At 39.6% G+C, this 16,679-nt stretch overlaps 1 protein-coding gene across 1 annotated transcript in view; it reads left to right on the forward strand.

Annotated features, from left to right (window-relative positions):
- Positions 1-16,679, forward strand: part of frem2a (FRAS1 related extracellular matrix 2a) — a 141,252-nt gene that overhangs the window by 87,501 nt on the left and 37,072 nt on the right. Inside the window, exons 5-6 of the mRNA XM_047380009.1 lie at positions 7,434-7,559; positions 13,732-13,983. Coding sequence (XP_047235965.1) covers positions 7,434-7,559; positions 13,732-13,983 — 378 coding nt within the window. The remainder of the gene's footprint in view (positions 1-7,433; positions 7,560-13,731; positions 13,984-16,679) is intronic.

Consider the following 16,679-nt stretch of genomic DNA (forward strand, 5'->3'; position numbering starts at 1 on the left):
ATGTACAACTTCAGTTGCTCAACAGTCCAGGGTCTCTGTTGTAGTATTTTGAGCTTCATGACCCGCCACACATTTTCAATGGGCGACAGCTCTGGACGGCAGGCGGGCCAATCTAGTACCCACACTCTTACTACAAAGCCACGTTGTTGTAACAAGTGCAGAATGTGGTTTGACATTGTTTTGCAGAAATAAGCAGGGACACCCCTTACAAAGGCGTCGCTTGGATGGTAGCATATGTTGCTCCAAAACCTGTATGTACCTTTCAGCATTAATGGTGCCTTCACAGATGTGTAAGTTCCCTATGCCATGGGCACTAACACATCTCGGGGCACAAGTCGGGGCTCCACGAAGGGCTTGACCTGAGAAACGTGGAACGAGGAGTGAATCCTCATGGAGTTGGGTAATCTCAGTCGTACAGCGACAGGGTTGATGATTTTGGAGATTGGGAAAGGTCCAACAAATCGGGGTGCCAATTTCCGGGATTCTACCCTTAACGGGAGGTCCTTGGCAGAGAGCCAAACTTTCTGCCCCACCTGGTACTTAGGGGCAGGGATCCGTCTCCGGTTGGCGGTTCTTGACTGAACCAGTGACATTCTGATCATCGACCTCCTGGCCTTTCTCCATATTCTTTGGCACCTTAGGGCAGCCGCTTGGGCGGATGGAACATTAGCTTCTCTCTGCTGAACTGAAAACATGGGTGGCTGGAAACCAAACACAACATGAAAAGGGGACAAACCAGTGGCACTTGATTGCATAGAGTTCATGGCGTATTCAACCCAGGGCAAATTTTGTGACCACTTGGTCGGGTCAGACTCACATAATATACAAAGTTTGGTTTCAGCTTCTTGGTTGGCTCTCTCAGTTTGGCCATCAGACTGAAGATGAAACCCTGAGGAAAGACTAACAGAAATTCCCAACAAAGAACAAAATTCCTTCCAAAAACGTGACACAAACTGGGGTCCTTTATCGGAAACAATGTCATTAGGGATTCCATGGAGCCTGAAAACTTCTCGGGTCAATATCTAACCCATCTCCTTTGCAGATGGAAGCTTCTCCAAGGGCACCAGATGAACCATCTTTGAAAATCTGTCAATTATGGTTAGTAGTACAGAGTGACCATTTGAAACTGGTAGACCTGTCACAAAATCCATCGCAATGTGCGACCATGGGCGAGGGAGAATGGGCAATGGGTGCAACAACCCCCGCAGGGGGGCGATGAGAAGGCTTGGCTCGACAACAATGAGTGCATTCAGAAACAAAGTCTTTGACATCCTTGACCAGCAATGGCCACCAAAACTGAGTTCGAACTGTCTGAATGGTTCTGCTGATTCCTGGATGACAAACTAAACGAGAGCAATGACAAGACTCCAGTACCTTAGGCACAAGGCGGTCAGGTGGACATGATGGTGGGATAGGCAGATCTCTAATGGCTTTCTGGACCTCCCTTTCCACCTCCACTCGGGATACAGACAACCTGACAGTTTCAGGAAGGATAAACTCCTCTTCACCCGCAGACTGAGATTCTTCAGGCTCTTGAATCCGGGATAGGGCGTCAGGTTTGCCATTTTTACTCCCTGACCTGTAAGATAGGGAGAAATTAAAACGACCAAAAAACGACCAAAAATCAGTATGTCATCGAGATAAACAAATACGAATTGACCCACCATGTCTCTTAGAACGTCATTGACCAATGACTGAAAAACTGCAGGAGCGTTAGTAAGTCCAAATGGCATGACCTTGTATTCATAATGGCCCGTAGGCGTGTTGAAAGCCGTTTTCCACTCATCTCTTTCTCTTATTCGGACCAGATGAAATGCATTCCTTAGATCCAGCTTAGAAAATATCTTGGCTCCCTGGATCTGATCAAAAGCTGTGTTCATGAGTGGTAAGGGATATCTATTTTTAACTGTTATCTCATTAAGGCCTCTATAATCAATGCATGGTCTCAATGAACCATCCTTCTTCCCAACAAAAAAGAAACCAGCACCTGCAGGAGAGGAGGAGGGTTGAATGTGCCCTGCCTTTAATGCCTCAACATAACACTTCATGGCCCTGTGCTCTGGACAAGACAATGAATAGGTTCTGCCTTTAGGGGGTGATGTGCCAGGAAGCAAATCAATAGCACAATCATATGGTCTGTGGGGTGGCAGAGCTGTGGCCTTGATTTTATTAAAAACCTCCTTTAAATCATGGTATTCTTACGGTACCTTGGATAAATCCGGATAGGTCTCCTCAACCTCATTCTTCACACTGACCTCCGTAGCAGCAGACAAAAGACAGTCCAACCGAAAACTTCTTTTTTCCTCCAGTCGATGTGAGGGTTGTGTTTCTGCAACCAGGAGGCCCCTAGGACTACAGGAAGTTCATGTGAATTAATGATCATGAAAGTTACTTTTTCTTGATGATTACCTCCAACTGTTAAGGTAATCTCCTCCGTCCTGAGATGTGAATTGTTCATGCTGTGACCATCCAATGCTAGCACGTTTCTTGTGTCAGCTGACGGAATAAGTTTTATGCCGTTCTTATTTGCAAATGTTTCGTCCATGAATTCAGTATCTGCTCCTGAATCAATAAACACGGCCCCCTAGAGAGACAAAGAAGAGGTTTGAAAATGGGCAGGAAACAAGAAGGAGGAGGCAGTTAGTTGACTTCGGCTCAGCAGAGACCTCCCTTCCTTTGCTGAGCCTGTCCTTTTAGTGGACACCTGAGTGCTAAATGTCCCTTCTCTCCACAATAAAAACAGAGCTTGAATCTTCTCCGACGATCTTTCTCCTCAGGGGTAATCTTGGTTCTGCCCAATTGCATGGGCTCACAATTATCATTTTCCTCAGTGAGAGGTGACCGACTCCTTCTCTCATACCGGTGTGCAGAAACCTGAGTTAATGATGAGCGACCCTTCTCATGGCGCTTCTCCTTCCTTCTTTCTGCCAGCCGAATATCAATGCGAGCAGCCAAATCCTCGAGTTGTTTCAGGGAAGAAGGATAATCAAGAGTCGCTAGCTCATCCTTGATGTCTTCGTTTAATCCTTTCATGAATGCATCCATTTGTGCTGCCTCATTCCAACGGCTCTCTGCAGCCAACAAATGAAAGTCAATTATATAGGTCGAGACAGGTTGATCACCGTGTTTGAGGGACAATAATCCTCTTGCGGCCTCACGACTTGGAATGACCGGGTCAAAAACTCGAATGAGTTCCTTGGAAAAAGTTTCATAAAGATCACAAGATGCAGACCTGTTATGTCATTCAGCAGTTCCCCACTGTTTTGCCTTTCCTGCCAGCAGAGATATAACAAACGCCACCTTGGAACGTTCAGTGGGAAAGGATGACGGCTGAAGCTCAAAATGAATTTCACACTGAGTTAAAAAAGCTCGACATTGGTCTGAGTTTCCCCTGAACATCTCAGGCAGAGAGAGGCGTGGTTCCCTTACCTCTGCTGTTGTCCATGTTACTTGGGCGTGGTTTTTTTATGATGGTGGCGGCTTGTAGACAAGATTGCCAGAACGTAATGTGGAAATTATTTCCTCCATGCCGGAACCCAACCAGGAAAGGGTCTCATCAACGTGGGTACGCCACTGTTGTGCTGGCGATGGGTCCATTTTTGGCCAGATGTTTCTGCTATGAATCAGAAAAAGGCGGACCCAAGATTCAGCCAGACACAGTACTGAAAGTTTAAAAGGTTTATTCAGCCACAGGAAAACGTCACACAGGTAACACTCCTCACAGCTTCCAGGAATCACTGAGGCAGAAAGAGGGATTAGTGACTTGTAGTCTCTCCAGATTTTGCAGGGATCAGAAAAGCCACTAACAAGCTTTTGTCTTGAGTGGGACTTGAAACCCAGAGGGGAAACCTCAGTGGGCGGCAGGCGGTGATCTCCACAGCACAGGTAAGAAGTGACTCCAGGCTGAATAATCCGAGGGCTAGGCTGGCTCAATAATCCAAGGACAGAAACAGGGTCAACGATCGGAACAAGAGGCGTCAGGCAAGGGGCAGGCAGAGGCATAAACCCGATGCAGGAAACAAGGTCGACAACCAGAATCCAAATAGTCCGACAGAGAGGAGGCAGAGGTATAAATCCAAAAGGCAAGGCAAGGTCAAGAACAATGATCAGACAGGAAGGAACGCTGGATATCTACTCACACAATGGCTTTCAAAAATCTGGCACCGTCTGCTTGTCAGAGTCAGTATATATCAGGGCAGACAAAGGTGCTTGGCAATCCACAGATTGCACTACACTGCAGCAGCCACCAGGTGCATCTAATCTGCTGATTGCAGCCAGGGAGACAGGGTAGAGCAGACGTGCCAGAATCATAACATTTTTGGCCTTGCCACTTATGTGTAGAGATTTCTCCACATTCTCTGAATCTTATGATGATATTATGGACTGTAGATGATAGAATACATAAATTCCTTGCAATTGTACAAATAGAAACGTTGTTCTCAAACTACTGGACTATTTGCTCATACGGTTGTTCATAAAGTGGTGAACCTCGCCCCATCCTTGCTTGTGAACCACTGAGCCTTTCAGTGATGCTTCTTTTATACCCAGTTATGACACTCACCTGTTTCCAATTAACCTGTTCACCTGTGAAATGTTACAAACAGGTGTTTTTTGGATCATTCCTCAACCTTACTATTGTTTTGTTGCCCCTGTCCCAGCTTTTTGGAACATTTTACAAACAATGAAGTTTATCAGTTTTAACATTATATATCTTGTTTTTGTAGTGTATTTAGTTGCACGTAAGTTGAACAGGACTTGCAAATCATTGTATACTCTTTTCATTTACATTTTATACATTGTCTCAACTTCATTGGAATTGGGCATGTAGCTTTATCTATCTTCCCATCAAGTATGACCAGTTCCCTTGCCTCTGTTGATGAAATAGCATGTCCCACAGCATGATGCTACCATACAGTGTTTCACTGTGGGGACAGTGTGTTCTAGGTCATGTGCAGTCTTGCACGCAAAATAGAAAAGTGAGTTTTGGTCTCTGCCAAGAGTTGGACCCAAGTGCTGACCGGAGAAAGACAATCTCATACTGAAAAGAAATATTTATTGAATTTAAGTACAAAGAACAAGGAATGGGTATGTGAGGAAATGAAGGGCATCTGAGGAGAGCAAAAACAGCAAGACAACGATAAACAGCAGAGACAGACAGACAAATTAGCTTTGCTGAAAATGGAAGGGAGTGATGAGGGGTGAGAGAAACAGACTGACTTATAACTGCTGGGGGGAGATAAGTGACTTTAGAATCAGGTCAGTACAATCAACAGAATCGGATGTAGGTAAAGAATAAATCAACACCACTAAGCAGGAATATCCTATCCTGTCATGCACCTGTTCATTCTCACTAAATGACTCACCTAACAAATCTAACCAATTATGTCACTCAAGGCCTTCAAATGTCAGCAGTGACATAATTAAACCATGCCTCGGCATACTGCTCCGATACATTTGCTTCATGAGCGGAGGACCTTCACTAATGACGGTTTAATCTAAATACAGCACCTTTTTCCTTCTGTTTCCTGAGTCCCCTATTTATTACTTAGATGGCTTCTCAATGCAGTTTGTTTCACTGGATTCTATTTAGGCATATCTGAGTAAAGAATATAAATGTATTTCACACTTTTTAGAATTTAAAATAAAATCTCAATAAAATACATTAAAGTTTGTGTTTGTAATGTAGGCTTATGCTGTAGCCTGTTTCCCTTGCAATAGCTGAGCCTTGCTCCTATGAAACTTCCATATATAATCCATGGACAGTGCTGACTAAAGATGAAGGTGGCAGCCTGCTGTTTAACTGTATGCCACAAGCAGCAGCTTCTGGCCACAGCCGTTGTTACATCTTGCTTGCTTTTCCTTCTGCAGTGATGCTATATATCAGTGGAGCTTTTACTGATTGTACTTTGCACCAGTCCATTGACATGAAGAACAGTTTTCTGTTTCATATCTAGAGGTTTGTTCCTGCCTTAAAATATGGCATGTTTGTTCTTTATCAACTGCTGGTTTTTTGGTTTTTTGTATAATTGGCATAATATCCATATAAGGTGGCCAAAGTACAAACATCCCAAAACAGAAAATGTATGATATCATCAATATTTGCAAAGTGCTATACAAAGAAATAAAAGCCAAACAGAATTTCTCTTTGGCTCTCTTTTCCGTTAGATAATAACAAGATTAAGTGTAAGCACTTCTAAATTCAGCACTTTCTCTACAAGCGTGTGCCTTTTTCGCATTCCCCATGAATGTTTTAAAATGACAGTGCATTTTCCTCAAGAAGGTGAACTTGACCCACTTGGATGAAAAGTTTTCCTTTTCTTAATCTTGGCTGGATTAAGGGGCTGTGCAGGAGGAAATGGTGGAATGAGACGTGAAAGTACTATGAGGTGAGACAGAGTTTGCAGTATATGCATGGAGTAGGAGTGGAAATTCATGGTGCGTTTGTGTGTGTGGAGGGAATAGGTAAGGCAGAGGACCCCAGTATCCTGCTCTAGTACCCCCCACACCCCACACCCCAGGGAGTGACAGATTGTAGGCAGTAGCAGAAGGGAGAAACGCTAGAAGATTGAGAGGAGGAAAAACGATTTAGTGAGTGTTATCACAAAAGAGGAGAAATGTTTGAGCTCCCGCTGTGCGTAAGATTGTCTTATATTGATAGCTTCATTGCAAAGAGTCTTCTCAGGTGTTTATCTCCTCTTACGCTCTATGTTGTTTCAAAGATAAATCAATTTCACTGTATTTTTCTACTCTCCGACCCTTTAATTGCCGTTCACACTGCAAAAGCAATTCACAAGTCTTCAGAGTCTCTTCGTTCAATTGTTCATTTTCTCTGCGAAAATAGACAACACAAGATGATCTGAGATGAACTGAAAGTTAGTTCACTTTATTGTAATTCTTATTGGCTCCATCCCATCGTGCAGGACATAACTCAGACGGTTCTGTTATCACACTACCAGAAAGGTTTTTGCTTTGATAGATTTACTGAAAGCATCATCTAAGTTTTTCTTTCAATCATAAACCACAGCAGAGAGACGAGAAAGAAGTGGAGATGGAAAATAAGTGAGTGGCTGAACCTTCTGAGTACGCAGCAGTCGATGAGTGACACTCCCAGGTGATGTAGCTCTGCCTGATGAGCTTGAGAGGCCTGCATATGTATTTGTCTGCCACATGAAAGTATAAAAAAAACTCTGTAGGGGTCTCTTCGAAGAGCCCCTCTGGTTGCATTAAACCAAAAAACTGTGATGGAGATAGATTTTTTTTTTCATATGCATAACCTCACCACAGGATGACCACCTAAGTAGATAAAAGCAAATTCTACCATGTGCTGCTTACACAGTCAGAGAGCGAATGACTTGTATGAGTTCTTCATAGCCTGATGTTCTGTGGATTACAGCTGATTGTTACACATATCATTACTTTCCTCTTTTTTTCAGAATCGACTGTGTTCTTCCCTGAACCAATTCACTCAGTTGACGAAGATGTTGGGGAACTTTTCATCCCCGTACACCGCAGTGGAGACATAAGTGAGGAACTCATGGTGGTCTGCTCCACACAGCAGGGTATGAATTGTGTTTGATTGATGTGTGATTGACCTTCCTGACCTAAACCCCATAGAGAATCTGTGGAGTATTGTCAAGAAGATGAGAGATGCCAGAGACCCTTTCGAACAGTCCAATTGAATTCAAATTAAAATATAATGCAGTCGAAATCGGTTGAGTCAGTCCCATCCCAGCCAACTGTCATCAAGTGGTTGACTTTGCACCAATACCTCATTCTGAGCAAGCATGTGGTGACAGTGGAGAAGAATCACTCCCTTTTAACATAAAACCTTCAGCAGAACCAGGCTCAGTATCAGGTTAACCCTAACCAGCTGGCAGTTCAGAGTGCAAAAAGGGCACACAGCTAAACATAGAATCACTGGACCAAGTGTACCTTTTAAGAAAAAGCAGATAAAGAATACAAAGTAACTAAATGGAGAATATAGAAATGATGTATAGATGGAGAGTAGCTGGAAAGATTGCACAGTAAGGAAAAGTTGTCAGTTTGTTCTCTAGATGCCAACCAGAGCACAGCTACAAAAATAGCTCAGAAAAATCTTAGCCGCTCTAACGCTAACCTGTATTAAGCTATCATTTGTTGTAAAATAATAAATATCATAAATATAGATTTGCTACATTTAAGGACCCTAGCCCAAACCATTGTAGCTCCAAGTGTAGTTGCAGTTGTTAGAATAATTAATCTGACAAAATTATTTACTATTAATATCTTAATATTTTATCAAATAATATTCCAGTCTGTTAAGGATTGTCCTGTGAATACCACCCCAGTAAGGCGATGGTATTAGGACAAAATAGAAAGGTGTGAGACGAGCTCTGACATTATTGAACAGCATAAACTCTGCACATATAAGGAATGAATTCACACAATTTCTCAAAATACAAGAAATTATTAACAAAAATAAGTCAACTCAAGTCAAACATATTTCAATCAACAAACTCTTTACTATGCTAAAACAATCCAACTAAAATACCAAGCAGAATTAAAGAATAAGGAAGACTAATGGGCTATGTACAATATAAACAAGTTGATTAGGGATGATTGAAAAACATGACTGAAGGAGTGATGCAATACTACCATGCAATGTTTATGTTTGAGAACCAAGGATTATCTTGAAGAATCTGGAAGTGAAGTTAAGTTAGTACTGGAACTAACTTAGGCAATAATCAGCAAACGTTTAGACAACCCTTCACAGTGCAAGATCAGGTAAAATATTATTTTAATAAAATAATGTTTTAAATAATGATCTGCTGAATAAAACCAACCTTCTGGATGACCCTTTCTCAATGGTGTCTAATTAGCTGCCTTTATTTGTTGAAATAATATTTGAAGAAATATTATTAAGGGATTATTTTGGAAAAGAGCCAAATCTTTCTGGAGAAATTGAGCTTAATGGTGTTTACTTAGTTATCAAATCTAGTAAATGATGTTTAGGGACACATTATTCACTAGCTTGAAAACGAACAACCTTTCTGTTAAATACTCTTTAGTAGCAAGCACGTGTTCTTACCGGTTAGCAGTTGAGCTAACAAAAGGAGCCAATAGCTTAGCACCAGAATCAACACATACCTTTAAAATACCAGGGTTAATAAAAGGGTTAAAATGCATAAGCGCGGACGGCGCATTATGATCAATCTTCTGTGTTTAAAATCACCCTTTAAATAAAGTCTGTCTTAACTTTAAAAGCACAAACACAGAACACAAACAGGGCACCTGTGCTGCAGATAGCCTGCTAGCACTAACATAGCCGAGTTTCACAAAAACAAAACAAAACTTCATAAAATGAAAACGTTCAGATCATTTCATCCTAACTGTTAATGTGCCCAAACCTAACCTCATGACCTGTGGTGAGGAATGTTGTCCAAAAGACGATGAAGTTTGAAGAAGGTATCCACAGTGAACAAAGCGTTAGCTTCCCGCTAACCTCCTCAGCTTCTCCGAACAGAAGGTGTGTTCGTTCTGTGAACAAAAGGGTTAGCTTCCAGCTAACCTCCAGCTGTAGATGAAGAATGGCTCGTTGTCCGCCAACGCCACTGCACGGTGATGGGGTCTCTGTTGTCTTCCTTCCAGACTGGGAGACCGCTCCGCTCGGCTTCATAGAGACCGCGCGTCTCTGTAGGGAACTTCTCTGGGACAATTTGCTTCACAGGCCTCAGAGGAAAAAGTAAGCAACTCTTACACCTTAATTTCCCCGTTCATTAATGAAAATACCGGATTCACAGTGTTGAGGTAGGAAAACTTTACTGGCCGTCAGTTAACTCTTACATTACTCCTCACCTCTCCCCGACTCTTTTTATTTGGCACCCAAAGGACAATCCTCAGTCAGAGATCAGTTGTACGTTTCCACAAGTTTATTCAAACCAATATGAATTCAGAGAGGGGACACACACTTACACTGGTACCTGGAAACGTCTGTGTGTTGTCCGTTTTGGAGGGGCCACAATACCTTTATATACCCCTCGCTGCTATGCAGTACACATACACACTCATCCTGTCTGTAAATATCTCCCCAGCAACAATATAACCTCATGTCCTGTCTGGCTCCCGCCTTGTCTCCTTCCCCAATTTATGACCTTGCCCTCTCTGTGCCCTGTTCTCCCCTGTCTTCTTCTCCCCCATCGGTGATTCCTTGTCCTTCACTAATTTATGACTTTGGACTCTATGCTTCACTCCCTAAGCTTGAACCCCTCTGCTCTATGTACACATGCCAGTTACATACATAGATGGTTTATATTACACACATAAATAGTTTATATTCTACAATAGACAGTATTTCATTCGTACTTATCTTTGCATATGATTGATGATCGTATGGCTTCCTTGGATCCAGTTGAAGAGTTTATGTCTGTTTGCCAGCAAAGAGACATCAGCGCGCTGGGCCTCCCCTGACCGGTCCCACTAGAGGCCGTGTGGAAAGAGAGCGGATGTAGCAACAGCTGTGCTTTTATTTGGGTAGTGGCGTCACAGGAAGTCCGCAGTTATCCCGTTTCCTGGCTGTGCCGGAAGAATGTTAATGCACTTTATTTTGAAAAGTTCCAGAAGAGTTCGTACCGGAGTTTAATGTTGAAATCCATGGCTGTGGGTCCCAACACAGTGTAAAACAAACCTGTTCAATTGCAGTTTGCATAACCTGTAAAATGTGTTCAAATCAAAGTCAGCTCTTTGAAACATTGAAACATTTCAAGAATCTCCAGTTATCAAAACATTTAATTTACAGAAAAAGCCAACAACTATCAAAAAGTACACAGACTAGGGTTAGCATATTTTAGATTTTAAAGAAATGTAAACAGAGCTTCTTTTTTCGCACTTGCAAAGCCTTAGACTGAATAGCTTTATCAAGATACAATTGCTAAAATGCTGATGCGACTCAAATTATAGGTATGTCTTTATCAAAGGGGTAGAAGTCACTTTCTTTATATTTAAGCAGAGCATAGACTGACTGTTTGGTTTGCAGAAACTTAAGGTAAAACTTTAAATAATAAAAGGACCTTAAAGAAAATTTGAGAAACCTCCTCCATGGGTTTGGAATTTACTACACCAAAGTCAGCTAAATATTAACATACATGTCTAAAAATACTTTACTAGTAACACAATATATGTAATTTAATCTCTTAAGAAAATGTTTATGGTTATAATTATTTCATATAAACTGTTAGAAATAATCAAACACTAGGCGAAGGATCCATTCATTACAGCTTGTTTGGAGAGATATATTCTTCAGTGACTTTGATGTAAAAAAACATGATTATAAATAGAGTAAGTTTATGTATTCCCAGGTTATAGTTGCATACGGTTTGGAATTTGTAGACAGGATGCAATTTAAATGAAAAAATCAAATGTTTAAACCACATATTATACATAACATTTTATAAACTCAGTTTCTGTTGTAGGTTTCAGGTCCGTCTCCATATAATAAAGAGGCATTGAGTTAACTTTCCTGTATTTGGTCAAATATGCAGAAAGTGTATTTAGCGCTCACATGTCTTTAGGACCACTAGAACCCATGTATGTCAGTGCCATCAAACTTCCTCCCTGTCCTTGAGGATGTTGTTCTAATCTTCAGAGAATTAGCTGGTCTTTGCCAAACTTTTTTCTTCTCATCTTTCTGCCAAAAGTTCAAGTATCTGTCAAAAAAATGTGGCTTCAGTGCTCTGGCTTTCTAAGACTCTTTCTGACAGTATCTAGTCTAGTCACATTTTAGTAGCTGCTGACTGGTTGGTACTTCTTATGAAGCCTTCTGCATCTGCTCAAATTTGGGTTCCCTTTCTTGTGCCATCAGTCTCAACTGTGTTGTATTTTTTTATTTTTCTTAACATAGGGAAGCTGTTGATTGGATTGTTTCATGTGATTTTCACAGCACAAGGTTGAAGTCTCAGAATAACAGCTTCCGAAAAAAAAATCTCAGTTGAAGGCACATTTATTTAGACTGTTTAGTTAATAAAAGGATAATGAAGGAGTTGTCCAAGCATGTTCATAAAAGCTATTTCTTCCAATTATATTTGACCTGATTATATTATAAGGCAGAGATTCTTTAAGGTCCTTATCAAATAATATGCTGCAATTGATATGCAACATGTAGGTTTTGCCAAACAATAAAAAAAAAAACAGCAACGCATAAACATACATATTAATTGCTTTTCAATTCAGTTTAGTTTTCTATATTGCTCTGATTCACAACAAATGCTGTCTCAAGGCACTTTACTATACAAACAATCCAATTTCTAAACAGAAATATATAGTCAATTAATTCCATTTATTACACATTCAAAGTCAGTTACATCCATCCAATATGATCCAAAATATAAACGTAGTCAATTATGCAATGGAATCTTAATTAACCAGAATTTAAAGTCATTGTAGACAGAAGAATCTTACATCTAACATATATCTCCCGCTATCCTGAGTGACAATGGCAAACATTACCTGTTTGGTGTTACATGTTGTTATACACATCCAAGCATAGTCATCACAAAAGTGCATCTTATCTTCATATAAATAAAGTACCTATAGGACAAATATGTATATTATTTTATTAGATTGACAACAACAAAAACAATAAACATAACATTTTTACATATAAGATAATACAGGTTTACTGCAAAAGACCGCCTAAAATCCTGCTCAGTCCCAGTTCTGTCAGAACAAATGGGCCAAAATTCCAGCAAACTATTGTGAGAAGACCAAAGCTACACAGCTTTAAAAGGTCATTCTACCAGATACTAAGGAAATGTTTGTAAACTTATAATTTCAGGAGAGCTCTAACAAATTCTCTAAAGTTGCCTACTTATTTTTCTGGTATTTAGTACAAAGAAAAAAGAAATTAGTAAATAACTGACCTCCCAGACAATGAGAAAGAATTACTCTTTTCACACAACATATGTAAATATTTGGTTTGAAATTATTTTACTATATATGTACATATATGGAAAATTCCTATACAGCACTGTGCAAAAGTTTTAGGCAGGTGTGAAAAAACGCGGTAAACAAAGAATGCTTTAAAAAATGGAAGTGTTAATCGTTTATTTTCATCATTCAGCAAAATGCAGTGAATGAACAAAAGAAAAATTCAAAATCCAATCAATATTTGGTTTGACCACCATTTGCCTTCAAAACAGCTTCGATTCTTCCACAGTTTTTGAAGGAATCGGCTGGTAGGTTGTTCCAAACATCTTAGAGAACTAACCACAGATTTTCTGTGGATGTAGGCTTTCTCACATCCTTCTCTCTCTTAATGTAATACCAGACACACTCGATGATGTTGAGATCAGGGCTCTGTGGGGGCCATACTATCACTTCCAGTAAGTCTTGTTTTTTACGCTTAAGATAGTTCTTAATGACTTTGGCTGTATGTTTGGGTTTGCTCACCTTATGTAAATTGATAAAAAGGAACAATCATTTATATTTCTGAAAGCATTCTTTGTTTACAGCATTTTTTCACACCTGCCTAAAACTTTTGCACAGTACTGTATATGCTTATATTCCATTTCTGCATGGATCATTGAGAGTCCATAAAACAGCAAATGTCTAAAGTTGAATATGCAGGAATTAATTTTTTGTCATAAACTGAGCTGGGGGGTTTTTTGTCATATTTAACTTAGTCCCGCTCATCTTTTAGTTTTACTTCAAACGTTTCCAACATTTCCCTGTGCTCCCTTTTTCCTGGTTCTTCTAAAGGCTCTGCCACAGGAACCATCCCCACCACCGTTTTGTCTTACTCAGACTACATTTCACGTCCCGAGGGACACGGGAGCATCCTTCGGTTTGACAAAGGAGAGAGGGAGAAGATGTGTCGCGTTGTGATCATCGATGACTCCCTGTACGAGGAAGAGGAGAGCTTCAATGTCACTCTGTCCCTGCCTGTTGGGGGACGGCTAGGAAGGCACTACCCCACGACTAAAGTCAACATCCTCAAAGATATGGATGACGGTAAGATACGTGTATTTTTTGCTATTTCTGTGTCTGCTAACGTTCAGATAATTGCTGCTGTACTCCTGTTAACAGTAACAATTTCTACAAGGTTCCATTAGTTCCATTAACTCCACTTAACAATTGCGTGCTACTTTGTGTTGGTCTGTCGCATAAAATCCCAAAAGAGGTGGGAATTGTTTTGCAACACTCTGTACAATAAAATCTATTTTTCCTTAATTTCCATTAAATGTTCAGTAATCTAATCTAAATACCACAGGAACTACTAAACTTTGCACAACAGTTTTGCCAAAATTTTAAATTTTGTTAAACTAAAATCTACAGTACACTGGTAAGTTTTATGATTTTTAATTGTTTTTATAGTTTTTATTAAGCTGTGTTACAGTTTGTCGTACATGGGGCTGTTCATTCCAGTTTTAGAATTTTTGGAACAGCTTGACATGTTTATGTGTTCATCCAGTTCCAGCGTTACATGTATTGAGAAGGTTATTTATCCTGAAAGGCAGAAACTCTTAATTAAAGTTTCATCTGGGCATTGATGGGACATAGCAGTTGCAAACTACACATTTTTTCCACTGTCTCAGTTTTCTGCATTGATTTATTGCACAGACTTAACACAGGTTTTACTAAATGCCACACTATAGATTGACAAAGTAAAAGTCCAACATTTCTGTTTTTGTCACACAGATAAAGTCATGAAATACAGACTATCCTAGTTCTAAAGTTTGATTTGTCTGGACAGAATAAGGAAATAGAACAAATCAGACCAACAACAACAGTTATTAGACAGTGGCACTGGTATAAGACAAAAAAGACTCATTTTAAAATCAATGATAAAATTTAGAATTTTATTAGTCTCTTCAATTCAATTCTAACTTCCTCCTGCCACATGTTAATGTACCCCTGAGCAAGGCACTTAACCTCATGTTTCCTACCGATCTGTGTATCGCTGTACGGATGTGTACACATCTGTGAGTGTGATTGGGTGAATGTAGCTCTTATCAAGCGCTTTGGGTGGTCAGTATGACCACAAAAGTGCTATATAAATTCAATTCATTTACCATTTGCACAGTATGGAGTTTAATCATAAACATTTTATACTAATCCCGGTTTAAAGCTCTTTGAAGTTGAATTCTAAAATATTACTGTGCCATTAGAAGATATTTATTTTTTTCTTACATATATGAGCCATTCTGTTAAAGATTTTGTGTTTTTATTCCAGTCATTGTGCCTTTGCATCAGCCCTTTAATAAACACATAAGACATTGTATAGTGTGACTGGCCCACATATGGCACTCAACATGTAAATTATTTGTTTTCATTGGCTTCCATGCACTTGATGTATAAACACAAGAGTGGTTTCTATTTTGGTTGTCTCCAGTAGAAACTGTCCTCATTACTTGCCTTTTTCTGTAGTGGAGAAACACGTGCATTCATTTGGCTGTCACATGATGTAAAATAACGGTGCAAGAAAGAGAAGATGTTTATATGTAAGGCACCTTTGTGGCAGAAAGAGGGGAAGAGCTCCATCTAAAGCTTTTATTTACCTCCTTGTTCCCAAAATACTTGGGATGCTGTTGAAAATGCAAAGAACAGAACCCCAAAAATCCCTTAAGTCTTGGATTTAGCTGAAATGGAACAAACAAAAGACAGCAGCAGTTGAAGGAAAAAAAAGCTATTGTTTTTTTGACCAATATATGCTCAGCTTAAAAAAAGACCGCTGTCTTACTCAAACTCTTCTTATAATAAGCATTTAATTACTGAAGACAGCATTCGCTTTACTTTAAAACTGAATCATTTCTGTATGATTTCAGCTGCTTAACCATTTATCTTTGTTGTATGTGTCTTTTATATTAAGGCTTGTTGTAGCCTGTTTCTGTCAGATATTTTATTAGTTTTGCTTACTGTCCATGCATTACACAGGGTTCTGTAGTTTGAAGCAGGATTAGGGATTTATTTACTATAAAATGTGGAGTGTTGCAGATTTTACTCCCTTCAGTTATTTTACAGCAGCAATAAGTTGGTTAACTTCTTGAGTATGTCTGTCACAACGGTAACTTTAAAACCTAACCTTAACTGTATCACATCTGGCTTCTAGGTAGGAGATTAACAGAAGTGAACAGACAGCCTCTCAATTAATTATTGGTGGCGCATTTAGGACAGTAGACAAGACGTTTAGAGATATCTCAACATTATTATTGGATAGCATGCAGCCTAAAATGGAGACTAAAGTTTGTTCCTGTCAAAAGTCAAGGTTTAGAGGACAGTATCAAATAAATTTTTTTAGCAAACACATCTGAACCTTAAACTATTTCTTTGCTATTCATCCATAACTAATTACAACATAATTGTAAACACCAGAGAATTGTAAACATCAAACTACCTTTTATTTTATTATGTTTCCATCTAAATCCGTCATGTGATAATCCCATTTAAAATCACCTGCCAGTTACATTAACTCTACATATGGGACCAAAATGTTTTTCTATCTTTACCATAACAAAGTGAAGTAAATAAGAGTATGTACTTTACTCAGCCTATTTAAAAAGAACAATGTACATTGATCAATATAAGTAGTTCAATACATCATGCAAATGTCCCATATTTAGCCACAGGGTCTAAATCTCCCACCTGTGTTGGTTCATAGTATAAAACAAGAATAAAACATTAAATCACATGATTAGTTACATAATATT

This window comes from Girardinichthys multiradiatus, chromosome 11 (assembly GCF_021462225.1).
Source record: "Girardinichthys multiradiatus isolate DD_20200921_A chromosome 11, DD_fGirMul_XY1, whole genome shotgun sequence".
NCBI lineage: Eukaryota > Metazoa > Chordata > Actinopteri > Cyprinodontiformes > Goodeidae > Girardinichthys > Girardinichthys multiradiatus.